This window comes from Camelus ferus, chromosome 8, assembly GCF_009834535.1.
Source record: "Camelus ferus isolate YT-003-E chromosome 8, BCGSAC_Cfer_1.0, whole genome shotgun sequence".
Classification (NCBI taxonomy): domain Eukaryota; kingdom Metazoa; phylum Chordata; class Mammalia; order Artiodactyla; family Camelidae; genus Camelus; species Camelus ferus.
In genome coordinates this window covers 46,063,899-46,081,029 of record NC_045703.1, presented here as the reverse complement: position 1 = coordinate 46,081,029, position 17,131 = coordinate 46,063,899, and the positions used below count along the sequence as shown (strand labels likewise).

Genomic DNA, 17,131 nt, shown 5'->3' with positions numbered 1-17,131 from the left:
GCGCACGCGCGCGCATCATCTCTTGCCAAGCTCTGTTCTAGGTACTGGGAAAGAGCTGAAAAACTGTGAGGAAGACTAACAAGTGTCAAATTTCAAAGATGAGAAATGACCAAAGGAAAGCCATGAATGTCTTTTTTTTTTTCCCGAGGGCAGGGATGGGGGGGTTGACCTAGTCAGGGTGGTCACGGGTAGAGAGGTCTGAGCTGTGATTTTGGCATTAACAAAACCAAAAGGAGAGGAAAGAAAATTCCCAGGCAGAGAAGGCTTTCCCTGGGCAGAGGGAACCTGGTAAGTTCAAGGAAGCCCAGGGGTGCTCTGGCAGGAGGAACAAGGACTGAAAGGGAAAAAGCCAGGCCATGAAAAACCTTGCAGAATATGGCAAAGCCTTTGTCTTTATCCAGGTATCAATGGAGAAATACTGAACTGTATAAATAGAGGACGGGTCCAAATTTGGACTTAGAAAATGACCATTATCATCTCCATTTTACAACTGAATACACTGGAATTACAGAAACTTGGTAACCTGACCTACATCCACAGTGGCGTTTGTGGCCTGACTGGTATCCGAACAAGGCCTGTTGGGCTCCAAAGCCTGTACTCTCCCCTAGTTTCTACATGACCTCCCAGGAGTTGAGAAGCAGAAACAAAGGCTACTGCAGCGTACAGAGTGAAAACCAAGGGTTCTCTCCCATGCCCCTCCTCCCATCTTTGTGGCCTGAATCCTGAACTTAGTGGCAGAAGAAAAGAACCCCTCCACCCTCTTTCCTCTCGGGGCCCCCTTCTGCACATGCCCTATCCCACCATGTCACCCCACCCGCCTGTCTTCGCTGGAGGAGGAAAGAGGCCAGCACAGGGCTGGGAGGGGATGGGGCAGGCTCGGAGGGTGACCCAGGACCAGGGGAGCCAAGAGCAAAGGCATGAAGGGAGCAAGAGAAAATGAAGGGCCTAAGCAAAGCAACTTAGAGAGGGGCTCACCAAACATCTACTCTCACAGACTCTGGGGTGAACAATCTCCAGGCAAGAAATCAAGGCGTCTCTTCCACCAGAAATCGCATGCCCTTGGGGATGTCACCACCTGCTTCATAGGCAGTTTCCTTAGGACCTGTGAATTCCTGCTCTCTTCTAATTCCCATACGTACATGGGATTCTAAATCTCAGGGAAAACCTGTCCAAGTCACTTACAAGTGTTTTAATGTAATATATAATTGCCGATTATGTTAAACTTTGTTATCACCTAAACACTTTTAAGGGCTATTTTACTGTTAACTCACCACTACGTACCTATAAAATCAGAGCCTAATTCTTTACTGTATCAAATTCTAGTATCTTGTTTTGCTCGGTAATACAATTTCTCTTTTTATCTTATCTTTTGTCCCCAACTAAACTGTATCTTGTGGTCTAGATATTCCCTAGAATGTCCCAATGGAATTTATTTTTTCTTTGATATATATTTGTTTGGTTTCAATTTTGCTTGCTTTGAGTTTTAAAAATTCATTAGCATTCTGTAGAAACACTCTAGTTAAATAAAGGGAGGAGCAACCTGAAAATGTGTCTGGTTAAGAGATCACAGCTCACAATCAAACAGAAATTCAGATCTAGCTCTTAAATTGGGTCATGATGTAAAAACAGTCAGTCTTCTAAGCGAGGTGTGCTTTCCTGAGGCATTTTAATTCACATCTCACTGCTCTAGAAGCCTTAGACACTGCAGTTTTCTCTCTTAGTCACATATCAGGGTTTCTTATTGTGGTCCAGTTTGCTGGTCCCATTTCCTTTCATTGATGCCACATTAATTTTTCAGATTTTTAATAGATGTCTACCAAGTTTATCATGCTATATTAAGTTGGTACAATGAGTAATTTTTTTAAAAAATTACGTTGCAATAATCATTACCATAAACAGGACCAAACAGCAAGAAATCTCAGTTTTCTTTCCCCACAGAGACTTCAGAATTTTCTTTTTTCTACCTGCTCTCTGCTTCCGAAAGACTCCTTCATTATGATAAACAAACACTTAGAAAGGACCTTGACATGGCACCTGGCAACACATTTTCAAGCAGCTCTTGCAAAATTATTGTTTAAATATGACTGTCTAAATATTATTTTTCAAAGTTACCGTTTAAACATATTCTATACTCCTTGTATGGCCCAGCTACAATGCCACCAAAGACTCTTAAAAACTGAGAGGAAACAGACTTACAAGCATTTAGTATACCATAAAGATAATTTAGAATAAAACTTAGCAAAAATAGTTTTTTAAAAAAAAATAGCACCTCTTTGCTGGTGATCGGAATGGATAGGAAATAATTGGGTTGGTAATCTTTTCGCTTTTTTTCCCTCTTCTTTATTTGATCTTTATTGATCCGTTCATGTTCTTTACTTCTCTCCAAATTTTTTTGAGGTACATCAGTGACTAGAGAAAAAAAGTCAAACAATAATATGTCTAATGCATTTAAACAAAGATAATATAATCAGAAAAGAACAAGCGCTATGTCACAATCATCATTCACAACTGTCACTTTCAAATCTAGAGCAGGAGTTGACAAGCTCTTCTATGAAGGACCTCATAAAAAATATTTTAGGCTTTGCAGATCATATGGTCTTGGTCAAAACTACCCAAGTCTGCCACAGGCAAAACAAGTACAACTGAGTTCCAATAAAACTTTATTTACAAACCAGATAGCCACATCTGGCTCTCGAGCCATGGTGCACAAACCTCTGATCTAGAGCATAATTAACAACAATGCCACAATTCTCATGATGCTACGAAAAATTATATTTTTATCCATCCTGTATATGCATATGTACAACAAAACCACTCACAGCAGTACCACTCTAAGTCTGGTTTGTGGCCAGCGTCACACTACAAGCTATTTGTTGCAAAAACTGAGAATGCTTTACAAACTTTCAGAGCAAATAGGCAAAGTAATATTGTCTGTCAAATCTGTTTCTATTTTGTAGGTCTTTTTCATTAACATCTTTTTGCTAACAATTCCTGTTTTATTGTATCTTACAAAATATCTGTCAGCAACAAATTAAAAAAAATTTTTAAATGATCCTCGACCATAGATAATACTTGGCATGCAACTTTTTAAAGTCATCTTCGGAAGATATTTACAACATCCAACAATTCTAATTACAAAGCTATACCCCCCAGAAATCATTTCCAAATCAGTGTGAAATGCCATTGTCTCTTGTAAAGATTCTATCAGGGGCTTCCATGTGCATGCAAAATGACCACGAAGTGATTTTTCAGACTGTGTCTTCTTGAACAGTAGCTTGTAGAGTACCTCACAGAGACTCTGTAAGAATTCAAATATAATTATATTTTCTGAGGTATGATTTTGGAAAGGGGGAGGGAGGGAGGAAGCACCTTACCTTACATGCAATTCTAGGAGATCGGTTTCATCTTTGGGATCAACTCTAACATACCGCAGTGACCACCTGCACATAGTGCCTTGAGAAGGACTCTGAGAAAAGTCTGAGCTCCCAAGAGCACAAGGCCTGTATGCATCCAGCTAAACTCTTTATTTTGCATGTGATGAAACAGAAGAGTGGAAAAACTTCTAAAAGCTGCCCCATGTCAGAGTCAAGTCTGGGATGTCTAGCCCTTTTAACTCTCTCCTTCTGGTGTACTTTCTACTGCATCAAACTGCTTCTCCAACGCAGTTCTAGATAAGTAGTTACAACTACGTACAAAACAAAAGGACAGATGGAATTGTCCTTATTTCATTGCTCTTTGAAACAGCAATAGTAAAGAATTTTTAAATGAATGTTGCAAATAATATTCTAATGCTAACTTCTAAGAAAAATAGTAGGAAATGTTTAAAATTTAAAAACTAAGGGTTTGTGGAAATAGACATGCTTTCTTTCTAGGACTAACATGTATCTGTGAGTGAGCCCTCGAAGGAGACCTAGAAGACAGGTAAATTAAGAGCAAGGTCACCTGGGTAACAAGTCTGACTGTATCGTTATGGGTTAAGGCAAAATTACCCAGTGTGTTCATGCATTCATTTCTCTACTACATTTCTCAGCAATGTGTGTAATGATTAATATGGTTAAAATGCTGGTTTACAGAAACCACATGTTTGAAATATGAATTCTTAGCTTCTTTTATATATGTGACCTTGTCAGAACTTTATACAAAGTTTGTAGCATTCTCGACTGAATTACGAGCATTATATGAATTGCCTCATATGAGGCCACTGGGTTTTATTTTCCATGCAACTTTTTTTAATGTGGCAAATCAAATCAATATGTTCAGCTGCTTATAATTTCAGATATCTAAGCAACAGTCCTACCTTTCACCGTAATAACATGAGCTAAATGTACTAACTTTAAACAGAAGCCACAAAATATGCTAATGAAGGACCATATTTTAAATCCACTTCTAAATACATTTCTAGCCCACCTCCGTCTGCTATAATTGGCACTCAGGAAATGGAATCCAATTTTAATATAACCTGGAACCAGAGTTTCTGGGCTTGAAACCTGGCTCCTTCACTTACTAGCTATGTGATCTCAGATAAGTCACAAATACTCTCTTCACTTCAGTTTCCTCTTCTATAATTTGAGGATATTAATTATAGCTACCTCACAGGAACATTTTTAAAGACTAAGTTAATACACAAAAGCTCTTAGACTACTTTCTGGTGCAAAGTAAGTACTGTTATTAGCTAATATAATTATTAGATATTCCCTAGAGCTAAACATAATTAGGGAAATTTATATCTGTTAAGATCATTTAGGGGAACTTAAAAAGAATCTATTGTTTTTCATCATTAAAACCACTTAAATATTTTCAAAAATGAAGAGCAACCCTGAACAGTTTTTTAAAAAATTAAATATGGAGAATGTATATAACTGTCCTTTGAACTACATTATCTAAAATTTTCTTTTGTTAGGCATCATAAACTGCACAGAGTTTAAAATTATCTGATGAGAGCTGGCCAAAAAAAGGAAAGAATCCTGAGTGTATTCAGTGATGTAGTACAGTTTAATTTGCCCTTGTAAGTAATGTTTGCCTGTTTTGTTTTTTTTTTTTATTTCAGTGAGTCCTGCTGATTTATGGTCCACTTGCTAAACACTGAACCCAACATCTCTTTTCTCTTGTTTGCGTATCTTCTTTGCCTTTCATTTGTAGGTTTACTTGTCTGGCCAGAGTATAAAAATCTCTTTTTTCCTTACCAAACTTTATTTCTAACTTTTAAATCATACTCTAAGTTCTAAAATACAATTTGCTATTATACTTTTTATTTAGTTCCTGCGAAAATATAAGGAGCAGAATATTCAAGTAACACCAAGCTTACAATACAAACATTAAAGATCAATGACCTCAGAAGCAAAATGTAGAGAGCTCTGGCCACGTGCCACGGATCTTTCACTGGATTATTTAGAGTAACTTTATTGTTTAGCAAAAAGAACCAAAACTATTTGTTGTAGTAAAGCTTGTAAACCCTTCCCATAAATTTAATCTATTACACTTGTTAATTCTCATAATGATTTCAGGAGCCACTTTAATGTGCTCTAATGAAACTGGTCTTGTTGACAAAGGCTGTAACTCTCTCATACAGGCATCGGGTTTTTTACCTAAAGCACCACAAATGTCATTTTATTAAATTATCTAATTTCCCTAACGTTTTTTTTATTCCCTCAAAAAACTACAAGAGAATAAACTACAGGAGAAATTAACTTAATGAGGTTGTCCATCTGTTATTGTTGGGTGATTGTTTTCACTCGCTGTCAGCCAAAAGGCTGCGCGTGAACTAGATTTTGTTTTGATATTCTTTTCCTTCTTTCCTATTACTTAAGTGGTCAAAATCTTTAAAGTAACCATTCTTCAAACTTCTTAAGTAAACAACTTAGAATATTACCTTCTATATTTCATAGAATTACTCTCTGAATCATCTTCAGAAAATTACTAACTCTTCCTAAAAAAAAATAATTCTACTGCTCTCATCTTCCACGAGGATTAAGTGATGAACTATAAAGCACTCAATGATGTACTGGAAGCATTCAATGACATTACTATAAAATACTGCTCTTAAGGGGCAATTTTTTTACATATTTAATTCAGCAAATACATTTGGACAGAAAATTTTGGTGAGGTTAAATTAATAAAATTTACAAAGGCTAGTTCTGTGCCACCCACTGTTGTAAGGACTTTAGCAAGGAGTGGAATCCTCCCAACAATTTTACGAGACACCCACCATGATTATGCCAACATCAGAGATAATACAAGTGAGCCTAGACGCTTGCTCATAGTACACAGTAAGAAAGTATAGGAGCAAATTTTGAAACTTGACAGCCTGACTTCACAGCTCTCACTTCTAACCACCTGAGTTTAACTCTATTAGTGATCTCTTAGCAGACAGCATCAAGGAAAAAATGAGTTTACCTAGCTCTGTGTTTACTAAATCAATGAAGGTTACATCTTTAAAAGCAAGTTTCTAACCATAATTCAAAATGTTAATCGCATTTTTTCAAGCAAAGAATCAAGACCATTCATAAAATTTGAAGATTAAAGAAAGGAACAAAAAAATGCTCAGAAACTTACTATCTTAACACAATCACTATTAATTTTGGTGACAAATCACATAAAGTATTACACAGTTGTAGATCAACAGCATATACAATTTCCCCTACTTTTTTACCTCACATTTTATATAGGAAATGTTCCCTATGACAGTTTTCAGAAATATTATTTTTATAACATGTAACTCCATTAACACGTAATCTAAAGGCACTAGTATAGCTTACTCAACTACTCTCTAATGGACATCTGGGGTTCCCCCCAATATTTTTACTACTCAAAAACACTGTGACACACATTTATGAATAAAGCTTCTCTCCACAAGTAAGACTATGTCCTTATATTGGGAATTCCATGAGTGGCTCTACCCCAGGTATGAACATTGCTGAAGATCCCAACAAACTTCTTTCTAAAAGGACTATGACAATACATTGTTAGAAGCAATGGAGATATGACATCAAAATCATTGAGCATTATTTATAAAAAATATTGCCAATCTGATGTTACAATCGTATTTTAATGTTCATCCTTTTATATTTATAAAGTTACATAACTTCCCATGTATTTGTTTTCTAACTGGATTTTATCTTTTACATCCTTTGCCTTGCACCAATTATTTTTTATTATTTGGGACAAATATTTGACTTAAGTCCTTTCATAATAAAATTTAGAATATGCATTACAGGCTTCCCCAATTAATTACAGAGAGGAAACAGAACACAATTTATCCTTTTTTAAAAATTAACTCAGGATAATCACTTGCTATACCAAGTACTGAGATCTAATCTTTATTTTTCTGTTAAAATACATATTTTTCTGTTAAAAAAAAATTTTTCAGGTAATGTAAGTTTAAATCAGCATTTTAAAATACTTAAGAGTTGAAGTATTTTTTAAAATACAACTTAATAGTATTAGTTAGTAAGTAAGTAACAAAATGATAATTTCCTGTATCTCTAAAATCTGTAATAATTATAAGGTAAGCATTAGAATTCTGTGTAAGTTAAAATAAAGATTGTAATAATTTCAACAGAAGAACTGATTTCCAGTTTTGAGAAGAGACTATTTACTAGAATTTTTTTTAACCTTTTTTACTAGACCCTTCCTAAATAAGTATCTTTCTTAAGTCTAGGAAAGACATGTGACCCCCCCTAAAAAAAAACCCTGACTATTTTATTTTGAACCTTGACCTAAGTGTGGTTTCATAGGTAAGGACTGTGATTCTCAAAAGAGAGCAAAATCCATCAAACTGAAGGTCTCCACAAACCTGCACTCTCTGTGGGAAGCACCCTAAGCCCTTCCTATCAGCAGCAGAACAACTCTCCTCTGCAGGCTGCCACTCAGCTTTCAGAGGCAGGGCCCACAGCAACCTCCAACATCTTCTGGATGGTTTACTGGGTTCTAACCAACTGACTAACAATGCTTCCCCTTGTGAGCAGGTCCAGCTGAACAACTCACTAATGTTGGATTCTCTCCCAGAAAACACCCAACCTATAGACCCAAAGGTGTGGCTCAGTTTGTACTGCTTCAACATTTCTAAAAGATTTCTTTTTACATACATTCAGATATTTTATTTCTTATTTATTTATTTATATCCTAATACATTTCATTCTAATATATTTTCCATCAAATTCTAACATAATATTCTAATACATATTCCAACATTTAATTCTAGTATATGGTCTCTTCTCAAAAACAAAACTAACCGAAAAATGTCAAGACCCATTTCCACCAACCAGACCACATGACACCTAATCATGACACTGCACTCACTAGTTGACAATTGAGACACTCTGAGCCAAACGTTTAAGGAGTTTTCTTACTGGCAAGGATTCCCCTTCCCACCATGTTCTTGTCAGCACTACTTCCCTTATTGCTCTGCCAGAGTTTCTATCAGCAAGAATTTCTTGGCAGTTAACTCACAATTTCCACCCACCAAAGGAAACGGAAAGAACTAAAGGCAATAACCAGCTCCTTGAGAATGTCAAGGTTGCTGTCTACCACAGAACCATTCGATTGATTTAATTTCCATGTTACTCAATGGAGGAGAAAGCCATGTTAAGTGCATTCAAGCCACAATTGGATGATCCTATGCCTTAGACAGATAGATATTACCATATCTATCTTAAGGTTTAACAGTTGACAACAAAGATCCAGTTTTTGCACATCTTCTATAAAAATCTTACGTCGCAAAAACTAGTACATAGTTTCTGATTTGCAAAGGATTTAACTTTTGTTGGCCCAGATAACTAAGGGATCAGTTTCACAGGTTTTACAAGCAGCACTTGTACTACTTACACACATTGCCTCTTCTGATCTGTACGGCAACACTACAAGGTAAGCAGGAGGGGATGGTCTACATTTCACAGTCGGAGAAGCCCAGCTCACACGGTTAAGTGTCCCAGGTCCCACGAGTAGAAAATGAAATAGCCAAAACTTAAAATACAAGTTTTCTATTTCTCTCATCCTACCAAACTAGTCACTTGGAGCTTGGAATCTGAAATCGATCTTTCCACAAAAGTAATATACACAATGGTTTGGAGTCTAGATTAACACACAAAGACTTTAGTTCCAAAGTCTGAACTATCAAAAAGCAGTATAGTACTATATAGCTAAAAAATGGACTTCTGTGGACTGACCTGAGCCCCAAACCTACACGGATAACAGCATTTCTTTAGTAAGAAATAAACCACATACTACAGAGAAAAGATCCCTATTCATATGAAGGATTGGCCTAACATCCCAAAGGCCTTCCTCTGAAAAAGCAGCTGTACCTTTCAGAGCAGGAATGGACTGCAGAATCACAGACAACACCCCTCTCCTTCTTTCTGGCCCCAGTGGTCACTGTTTCTCCTCTCCAGTAGAGATACAAGGACACAGTAACTAAGAAAATACTTTTCTTGGCATTCTGGTGGTATCTCACTCTCATCCATAGTAGAAGCCATTTGTTCATCTATATTGGATACGGGTAGGATATGTGTAAGTCAGAAGCACCTATCGCTGGAACTGTGAGCAAGCTTCATCTCTCATTCCAGTCCAACTTAAGATCACTCCCATGGGAGTGATCCAGAGACTGGGACAGTGACCAGAGGGAAGAAGTGTGGATGGGCAATGCCCACTACAGGCACGTAGGCATTAGTATCCAGAATTTTTAATTATTTTGTATCCAAATTAGGGACAGTAATGAAATCATAAAGAAGTGATTACACTTTAAGGTATACGCATTTTATTTGCTAAAAAGTAAGGAATTAAGAGGAAAGCATAATTCAATCCTCACTATTCTTGCCTCTCATAACTAAAAGGTGTCTTCTATTTGAAAAGTATGCTAATCTTGAAATGAAGGTTTCTCTAATGCCTCTGAAACTCACAAAAGCTGTTTTTGTCTACGGGCCAGCTGCCAAAGAAAAGATGGGATACCCCTGCCCTGACTCAGCAAACACCTCTTCTTTCCTTTTCCCCCTGGATTATGGACTGGGGAAAACTGATTAAAAAGATACCTAGAGAGTGAGTACATTTTAAGCATCTCTCTCCTTACATCTCCCCAAAATATAAATCAAGTTTGCTGTATTGCAAGACAGTGTGATAGAAAGCAGTGTTTCCTGAGACCAGCTGAGTATCAAAATCACCTGGGATGTTTAAAAAAAGAAAAAAAGATTCCCTGGACTGACACAAAGGTAGGAAAGGGTACTCTGTACTTTTGTATCACTCCACAGAAAGTTCTGATGATCAGTTAAGCTCAAGGACAGCAGGTGCAGAGAAAAGAACCCTGGGCAGTTCATACCTATCCACCAAGCCTCTACTCTTGCCAAACCTCTAGGAAACCTTCCAGGACACCCTCTACCCCACATCCAGGATAGATGCCTCAGCCCACACATCCCCGCCCCATGGACTCCCACAGCATCCTCTACAGCACTCCTTTTATGGGATTACAGCTGTTAATGTACTGACTCCTCAAGTGAAGCTGTGAGTTTCTTGACAGTCATGTGTTTCAATACTGTCCTGTGTCTCAGTTGTCCCAACATCTGGCACCAGTACCTGGCATTTGTCAGGCATCCAATAAATGTTCATCAAAGAGACAACTAACAAATCAGAAACCACGAATTCTATAACTAGCTCTTTTCAACAGTTTGAAATTACTGAGTTTACTTGAGTTCTCTGAGTCTTATTTGCTCTTCTCAAAAATGAAGAGACAGAACAAGATAATTTCTCATGGCGCCTCCAGTTACAGAACCCCACTCAAGATAAAACTGTATCAAATGATAGCAAACTTCTATGTAAGGGCGCAAACAGTGAGTGGCACAGTCAATAAATATTTGTGGAAGACACTGTCGCTTTTCCTTATTTTCCTATTCATAAGTAACCTGGATAACAGGCAAGTCTGTCACATTTTCAGGGGAAGCAGCCCCAGGTAGCATGTACAGTATTGTTTTCACAATGACAAGAAATTCAGATTTAGGTATTTATGTAGTTCCAGTAGTATTTCAATCAAGTAAGCACTGGTTCTGTGAAGTTTGTGGATGCAGCTCTCAAGCACTGGCTCAATCTAATAAACACTTAACTGATTAGAAGTTTAACTGTTTTCAACACTGGTCTGTTAAGCTCCCTGAGAGCAGGGATAACATCTCTCTTGCTCACTGGTGACCCTCCCAATGCCTAGCAGAGAGCCTGGCTCACATCAAATGGCCAGTAAACATCTGTTAGATGAATGCGTACCGCTGAAGTTAGCAGTGGTTCCAGAATAACTAAGGTGGTTATAAACCATGGAATGTTCTGGCCCCTTATTTTCTGAAGTACTTACAAACTACAGAATGATCTGGCCCAAAACTTGAGACATGTCTTAATATTATCTGTGACAGTTTTGACAACAGATTATCAATAGACAATTATTAATGAACAACCCAAAATTAAAAACATGACAAGTACTTAAGGTGAACTAATATATTAAGAAAAAAAATATATATATATACATATCACTAAATTTACTATTTATTGCTTCCAAACAAATATTTATTTAATAAAGTACTTACTTCCAAAATCATCTTTAATATCTACAGTAGCAAATGGCAAATCTACCAGAGAATCCACAGTGTTGGCTTCCAATTCTTCTGATGGCTCCTTTTTTTTTGACACATTTTCACCCTCACTGGAATTTATTCCTCCTTGAACATCACAAAAAGAAAAGTATATTATTAATTTTTAACTCCTACCCTACACTAAAACAACTCAACTGAATTCAATATAAATTAACATTTGTTAAGAAATAGTAAAACTGGTATTCAAGTATACTATACAACTATTTATATAAATATTATTTATAGAATATTCTACATTTTTATAAATGCATTTTTATGTTAAACAGCTTTAACAATCTTTTGAAGCACAGTACTCAACTCAGGGTTAGATGAAGACTGTGTTAATCAATTATCCTCAAGGTGTCTTATGGCTGTATTTTCCTAATTCTAAAACTACGTTTTTGGGTTTTTTTCACATACCTTCTGAACAAGCCAACAAGGTTTTGAGTTTTTTTCATGTTTATTTTTAACAACATCACTTATGCATCCTCATCTGTACAAGTTCTGACTTTTTTTTCTTCATTAAAGACTTCAAATTTCTTTCTCTCCATTATTACATTAACGTTGGAAATTCAGTTAAAAATACATGGCTTAAAATATACTTTTCTGGAAATTCAATGGTTAAAAACCAAAAAGATCTTAATTTCCCTGACATCTTTCCCATGGACATGTACTAACATAAAAGCCACATTTGGTCCTTGTTCTATTTTGCTTTCTTGTTATGGGTAGAACAATCATATGCCTTGTGAGGAGGTTAAGGGGAAAAGTGTGTGTTTAAACTGAAAAAGTTAATTGCTAAATTTATTAGTAGCTGATCTCCCCAGTACAATTACTCTCCATGCTTTTACTGACAGACACAAATGTTGTTTGAACTAGGACTGAATAAAATCCTAGTATACTTATATAATTTCTACTCTATATATTTCCTAAGGGTTAATTTACACTAAAGATATTAATGAAGTCATTTATTTCATTCTGTTGTAATCCTCTAATTTCATACATAAAACCCAAAAAACATATTCCATTAAGAATATGGTTTACACTATTCACAATAGCCAAGATATGGAAGCAACCTAAAAGTCCATCAGCAGATTACTGGATAAAGAAGATGGGGGGGTATATGATGGAATACTACTCAGCCATAAAGAACAATGAAATAATGCCATTTGCAGCAACATGGATGGACCTGGAGATTGTCATACTAAGTGAAGCAAGCCAGGAAGAGAAAGAAAAATATCATATGATATCACTTATATGTGGAATACAAAAAAATGACACAAATGAACTTATTTACAAAGCAGAAACAGACTCACAGATGTAGAAAACAAACTTGTGGATATCAGAAGGGAAAGGGTAGGGTGAAGGGATAAATCAGGAGCTCAGGATTGGCAGATACTAACTACTATATATAAAATAGATAAAGAGCAAGGTCCTATTGTATAGCACAGGGAACTATATTCCATACCTTGTAATAGCCTATAATGAAAAGGTATATATATATATACATATCTCCTATATATATATATATGTATATCACTACTGTACACTAGAAATTAACACAGTGTAAACCAATTATAGTTTAATTAAAAAAAACTTTTTAAAGAATATGGCTTACAACACACAACATAATAAATATCATAATAGGTCACAGTTAACATACATATCCAAAAAACTAAATTTTTATTGCAATTTGAGTGATCTTTACTATTGTTTACACACACCCACTCCCAACACACCTATTTAAAAGCAAAAAATTACAAAACCTTTTTGTTAATTGGTTTTTGTCTATCAATTAGTCATGTTCAATACCAAAACTAAAAAAAAAAATTAATAGTACATTCTTAATAATATTACTATTTATAGTACAGTTCAAACTTTATTAAGTATGAGTGCCTGGCACCAGGTTTTCAATAAATGCTAGTTTACTATGAGTCTAATCATAAACTCACAACTATTTGAAATATGTGAGAATAAGTAAATGATTCCTTTCTATTTTCATGCTTGCACTGGAAAACACAAATGCAGCTAATATTTAAACAAAAGTTTTAATAGATCAATACATATCTCATCTCTTTGGGTACATGCAACTACACAGAAAAAATCATCACTGACCATGTAGTTTATACTTGAAAGCCAGCAACAAAGATTATTTGTGCAATTATATGTGAGCAAAGCTGAATGAAAATCAGAACAAAATGAAATAAACCCAACTTTTGTTTTTTTCTCTATTTTGTTCTTAATCTAAGGACTCAGTAATAAGTTCTAAGTATCTAATGTACAGCATGGTGACTAGCAGTCATAATATTGAATTGCATACTTGAAATTTGTTGAGAGAAGATCTTAAGCATTCTCACTATGTAAGGTAATGGATGTGTTAATTAACTTGATTGTCGTAATCATCTTACAATGTATACTTATATCAAATCATCATGCCATACACTTTAAATGCAATTTTGTCAACTGTACCTCAATAAAGCTGGCGGAGGGAGAAATAAGTGATATGAAATTGGCCCCTTTAACAGTGGTATCTCAATACCAGCTCCGAAGTCCACATGCTACTTGGAACACACATACTGGGTTCTTAGCAATATGTGCAATGGGGAGGGAAGGCTAACTTGTGTGCTCTAATAACACATTTCAAAGCCAAGAGGAAGAATGAAATAACATGACGAATTAAATTTAGTCATTTTTTTAAATGAAAAATGTTCTTAAAATAATTTAATGTTTAGTTTCCCTTGAGCTCAATTATCAACAACAGAGAGCAAGTGGGCAACTCATGTGAACTTTTTAGGACCCAGTAGTTATCTCATCTATTAGATGACAAGACTGTCTACTTAAAACATCTGAATAGTAGAAATGGGAAAAACACAAATATATTTTGAGTATAGCTATAACAGCTTTAGAAATAGTTTATATCCTTTGGCTAATTAACCACTATTACTTTTACAAGAAAACAACTAATGCACACATTTAAAATATACTATAAAACCATATATGAAATATATGCTAATATTCAAACATATGTGCGCTTAAGCAAATGACTTCATCAAAGACCAAAAGAGGAAAAGAAATGGATAGTTTGCCCTTTGTCACACAAAATGCAAGTCTCCTATCTGTACTATAAAGTACAACTTTATTAAGTAAGATTCTCTTCTGTTCACGCCTACTACGTACAAGTAGGCACATTCCCCAAGAACCAGTGCAAAGGGTCAGTCCCATCCACACCAGACCTGGCTTAGCTTCTAACAATAGAAACATCTCACATCTGGAGAAATGTTGAGAGATGTGTGAACGTCAAGTCACCTGGCCTCCATGCTTTGGTTTCCTCATCATAAAAAAAAAAAAAAAAAAAAGAGAGAGAGAGAGAGAGAGAGAACAAAAGTGCAATCCAAATTAGTAGAGAGAAATGGACAAAATAAGTTAATAATATCTGAAAAGGAGTGTAAGACAGTAAACTCCACAAACGTCTTAAAGGTCCGCTATCAGCACCCTCAACTGCAAGGCCACACACTAAAGCAAGGAACTGGGGTGTGAATCCTTCCTCTTTGACAATGACAATCTCCCGTATGGACCCCTTTATAAATGCGTCTTAAAACCGCCAGCCCTGCAGCCTTCATTATTTCATTCCCCTAACAACTGTAAACATATTTACACCAGTTAACGGCTATTGTTTAACATTTCAACATTCTCAGGCTTTTGATCTCTTTCTATTCGTTTACACTAGAAAAATCGCACAGAAGAGCACTTTTTCTCTAATTTGTGGGCCCTTTCACCGAAAGCCCAACCCCTGGCTCGCTCTACGCATAAAGTTCAGTTCACAGTAAATGCTCACCTAAGCTGGAGATTAATTATGGGCCCTACGACAGATTTGGCGCCAGTTTAAAGAAGTCATTTCTACACCTAGAACAAAGTTCTATGAGGAAACCTGAAGTGGTGGTTCAGGACTTTGTGATGAACTCTAAAAATGGAGCTTGTTCTAGGTCTTCCTGACCACAAAAACACCGTCGGCGCGTGTGTGTTGTCATGAACTTTCTAAAAGTTCCTAAGATCAGAAAAAGAAAGAAAAGTGAAACTTGGGGGGGGGGGGAGTCACACCCCAGGCCTCCCGTCGCAACAACTAAAACGCTTGGTTACAAGCAGCGCTGATCACACCAGGGTTCCCGCTTTGAGCCGGGAGAGGAGACCCGGAGCAGAGCGGGCGTGGGGGCGCGCTCCTCGCGCCGAGGGCGCGGGCGGGGCGGAGAGGCCCGGCCCTCCCAGAGGCCGAGCGGGGCCCACGCCCCCGGGCTCCGGTCGCCCCACCCGGCCCGCAAGGCCGCCCGGGCTCACCGGCTCCGGGACGCTCCATAGCGGCGGCGCTGGCGGGCGGCGGGTCCCTGCAGGCGGCAGCGGCGGCGGCCGGGAGCTGCGGCCCGGGGCTGGGCGCGAGGCGGGCGCGGAGGCGGAGGCCGGGGCGGAGCTGGGGCCCGGCAGGCGGCGCGCGGGGGCGGGGTGGGGGACGGCGGCCGGGGCGGGCGGCGGGGGCTCGGGCCGCGGAGAGCGGGCCTGCGGAGGCGCCGAGCCCCCAGAGCCGCAGGCCCCGCAGGAGCTGCATGCCCCGGCCGGGCTCCCGGAGCGAGCGGAAGAGGCCGACCCGATGCGCCGGTGGTACCCGGATTGCGGCGAGCGAGGCGGGCCGCGCGTGGGCAGGGCGGGGGAAGGGGAGCCGTGACCCCTGCGCCGGGGAGAAATGGGGGCTCCTCTCTGCGCCGCGCTGCTCCGCCCCCACCTCCGCCTACGCCTCGGCTCCCGGGCGGGGCCCCCCTGCCCCCTGGGCAAGACTCGGCTCTTGCCAGTGGGACGGCCTTTCCCGTCCCGCGCTTGGAGGGGTGAGAGTAGGTCCCGGCTGAAAGCCTTCCCTGACTGGGGTCTCCTGAGGACACATGTGTTTAGTTTTGCAAAGAGCTTTCAAAACACAGAGTTCTGATTACAAAATATTTGGAAACGGCAAAATGTACAGGAATGAGATCTTGTGCATCTGTATAATTATTTACCTTGCTTTAAAGGGAAAAAAAGCCAAATTGTGGCAATGTCTCAAATTATTTAACAATGGTTTTATGCCTAGAGATTAAAGTTGCTGCTGGTGTTAGCACATTAAAGCAGGGATCTGAGTGAAATGGGAGAAAAAACAATTTAGTTAATTAAAAAAAAAAAAAAAACCTTTGACCTTGAATCAGAATTCTACTGGAGTTTTCTTTTAAGTGCAAAAAACTATACAGTAAGTAAATTAGGTGCACCTCTCAACAAATTAATGTGGCATATTTTGCGAATGATAACACTTGCCTTATCTTGAGTGCATCCTAGAATGGAGATGGAAGGGAAACCAACCAGGACCCCTTGAGGCCCTCCTGGGTACAAATCCTTTCCAAGTTCCCCGTTTCTTGTTTGTAAGAAAAAGGCTTCAACCTCCTAGACCTTCCCTGAGTACCAAAGGTAAGGTTCAAACAGTTGCTTTCTGGTTTGTAAGGGAATGCAGAAATGAAGGAGAAGCAAAG

At 38.2% G+C, this 17,131-nt stretch overlaps 1 protein-coding gene across 4 annotated transcripts in view; it reads right to left on the bottom strand.

The window, feature by feature from the left end:
• Positions 1–16,867, bottom strand: part of AKAP7 (A-kinase anchoring protein 7) — a 106,081-nt gene extending 89,214 nt beyond the window's left edge. The window contains exons 1-3 of one of the 4 annotated variants that reach the window (XM_032484925.1): positions 15,927–16,867; positions 11,553–11,684; positions 2,270–2,409 (exon numbers count right to left, since the gene is read on the bottom strand). In XM_032484925.1, the coding sequence (XP_032340816.1) occupies positions 2,270–2,409; positions 11,553–11,684; positions 15,927–16,191 (537 nt within the window). In that variant the 5' untranslated portion in view covers positions 16,192–16,867. The remainder of the gene's footprint in view (positions 1–2,269; positions 2,410–11,552; positions 11,685–15,926) is intronic. The other 3 variants (XM_032484924.1, XM_032484923.1, XM_032484922.1) reach the window with 3 other exon arrangements.
• Between the last annotated feature and the right edge of the window lie 264 nt (positions 16,868–17,131).